Source organism: Dromiciops gliroides, chromosome 5, assembly GCF_019393635.1.
Source record: "Dromiciops gliroides isolate mDroGli1 chromosome 5, mDroGli1.pri, whole genome shotgun sequence".
NCBI lineage: Eukaryota > Metazoa > Chordata > Mammalia > Microbiotheria > Microbiotheriidae > Dromiciops > Dromiciops gliroides.
In genome coordinates, this window is record NC_057865.1 from 230,497,724 (window position 1) to 230,500,494 (window position 2,771).

The following is a 2,771-nucleotide window of genomic DNA, read 5'->3' on the forward strand; positions in this document are numbered from 1 at the left end:
CATTACATTTACTCTATTTTTTTTTTTGTTTCGTGTTGTTTTATTTTGTTTTTGTTTTAATTTTTGGCAGGGCAATGAAGGTTAAGTGACTTGCCCAGGGTCACACAGCTAGTAAGTGTCAAGTGTCTGAAGCCAGATTTGAACTCAGGTCCTCCTGAATCCAAGGCTGGTGCTTTACTACTGTGCCATCTAGCTTCCCCCCCCCTTTACTTTTTATCTTTTTTCACCCTATGCCTCCTAAAAAGTGTTTTACTTCTGACTGCCCCCTCCCTCAATCTGTCCTCCCTTCCTCCCCTGCCCACTTATCCCCTTCCCCTCCCACTTTTCCACAGGGCAAGAGAGATTACTATATCCAATTGATTGTGTATGTTATTCCCTCTTTGAGTCAATTCTGATGAGAGTAAGGTTCACTCACTCCCCCGCACCTCCTCCACCTTCCCCTACACTCCAAAAGCTTTTTCTTGCTTCTTTTATATGAGATACTTTGCCCCATTCCACCTCTCCCTTTCCCTTTCTCCCAGTGTATTCCTCTCACCCCTTGATTTTATTTTTTTAAAGATACCATCCCAGCTCTTCTGCTCTGCTGGCGGCTCTTTGGCTATGCCCCTCCAGCCTGAGAATGTACACCTGCACCAAGTTTGTTTCTACCCCTGCCCTTGTGAAGAGCAGCTCTCAGCTGCTGAGTAGACCTTTATCTGCAGTGGTGTTAAGATGGCCAGAGATGCAAACAGAAGAGAACCTCAGCATTTTGGCAGCATCAGGTCCCTTGACCTCCCTTGTCCTCAGATGTGGATTCCAAATGAGCACCTTATCAAGGGACATTGACACAGCAGCCAAGTTCATTGGGGCTGGGGCTGCCTCTGTAGGGGTAGCTGGTTCTAGAGCTGGGATTGGGACTGTGTTTGGACATCTCATCATTGGTTATGTCAGGAATCTCTTCCTGAAGCAGCAGCTCTTCTATGACATCCTGGGCTTTGCCCTGTCTGAGGCCATGGGGTTCTTTTGCCTGATAGTGGCCTTCCTTGTCCTCTTCACCATGTGATGGAGCTTTTTCTGTTCCCAAACGTTTCTGAACATTCCTCTTCCTCCTAGTCCGTCCAAGTCTCTTTCAGCCTGTATATATCTCCCCTTTCATCTCATCAGGGAGCCCTGGGGAAAGCCACAGGCTTAGGGTTTGACAAAGGGAAAACAAATAAATACTGTCTTAACAGGCAGTTAAAAAAAAAAAAAAAGATATCCCAGGGCAGCTAGGTGGCACAGTGGATAGAGCACCAGTCCTGGATTCAGGAGGACCTGAGTTCAAATCCAGCCTCATACACTTGACACTTACTAGCCCTCATTGCCCTGCAAAAAAAAAATCATCACTTCATATTCAACTCGCACCTATACCCTGTGTCTAAATATACTTCACCCAACTGCCCTAATAATGAGAAAGTTCTTATGAGTTGTAAGTATCATCTTCTCATGTAGGAATATAAACAGTTTAACCTTTTAATATTCCTTGATTTCTTTTTCCTGTTTACCTTTATATGTTTCTCTTGGGTCTTGTATTTGAATGTCAAATTTTCTGTTCAGCTCAGGTCTTTTCATCAAGAAGGCCTGAAAGTCCTCCCTTTTATTGAATTCCCATTTTTCCCCTGAAGGATTATACACAGTTTTTCTGGGTAGGTGATTCTTGATTGTATTAAATTCCAAGTCCTCTGATCCTTTAATGTAGAAGCTGCTAGATCTTGTATTATCCTGGCTGAGGCTCCATAATACTTGAATTGTTTCTTTTTGACTGCTTGCAATATTTTCTTCTTGATCTGGGAGCTCTGGAATTTGGCTAAAACATTCCTGGAAGTTTTCATTTGGGGATCTCTTTCAGAAGGTGACCAATGGATTCTTTCAATTTCTATTTTACCTTCTGCTTCTAGAATATCAGGGCTATTTTCCCTGACATTTTCTTGGAAGATGATGTCTAAGCATCTCTGGCCATCTTAACACCACTGCAGATAAAGGTCTACTCAGCAGCTGAGAGCTGCTCTTCACAAGGGCAGGGGTAGAAACAAACTTGGTGCAGGTGTACATTCTCAGGCTGGAGGGGCATAGCCAAAGAGCCGCCAGCAGAGCAGAAGAGCTGGGATGGTATCTTTAAAAAAATAAAATCAAGGGGTGAGAGGAATACACTGGGAGAAAGGGAAAGGGAGAGGTGGAATGGGGCAAAGTATCTCATATAAAAGAAGCAAGAAAAAGCTTTTGGAGTGTAGGGGAAGGTGGAGGAGGTGCGGGGGAGTGAGTGAACCTTACTCTCATCAGAATTGGCTCAAAGAGGGAATAACATACACAATCAATTGGATATAGTAATCTCTCTTGCCCTGTGGAAAAGTGGGAGGGGAAGGGGATAAGTGGGCAGGGGAGGAAGGGAGGACAGATTGAGGGAGGGGGCAGTCAGAAGTAAAACACTTTTTAGGAGGCATAGGGTGAAAAAAGATAAAAAATAAAGGGGGGGGGGGGGGAAGCTAGATGGCCCAGTAGTAAAGCACCAGCCTTGGATTCAGGAGGACCTGAGTTCAAATCTGGCTTCAGACACTTGACACTTACTAGCTGTGTGACCCTGGGCAAGTCACTTAACCTTCATTGCCCTGCCAAAAATTAAAACAAAAACAAAATAAAACAACACGAAACAAAAAAAAAATAGAGTAAATGTAATGGGGAGGAAATAGGATGGAGGGAAATATAGTAATTGTGAAAAAAATTTGAAGCAAGTTTGTCTGAAAGGAGCTCCTTGA

At 43.8% G+C, this 2,771-nt stretch overlaps 1 protein-coding gene across 1 annotated transcript; it reads left to right on the top strand.

Moving 5' to 3' along the window:
* Positions 1-619: 619 nt before the first annotated feature.
* LOC122729544 (ATP synthase F(0) complex subunit C2, mitochondrial-like) lies at positions 620-1,042 on the top strand. The gene has a single exon (XM_043968489.1). It carries the CDS (start codon positions 620-622, stop codon positions 1,040-1,042), a length of 423 nt encoding a protein of 140 aa, XP_043824424.1.
* The last annotated feature ends 1,729 nt before the right edge of the window (positions 1,043-2,771 follow it).

Excerpts from the sequence above, each read along its gene's own strand:
- LOC122729544 (XM_043968489.1), top strand. The coding sequence starts at position 620 with ATGTACACCTGCACCAAGTTTGTTTCTACCCCTGCCCTTGTGAAGAGC.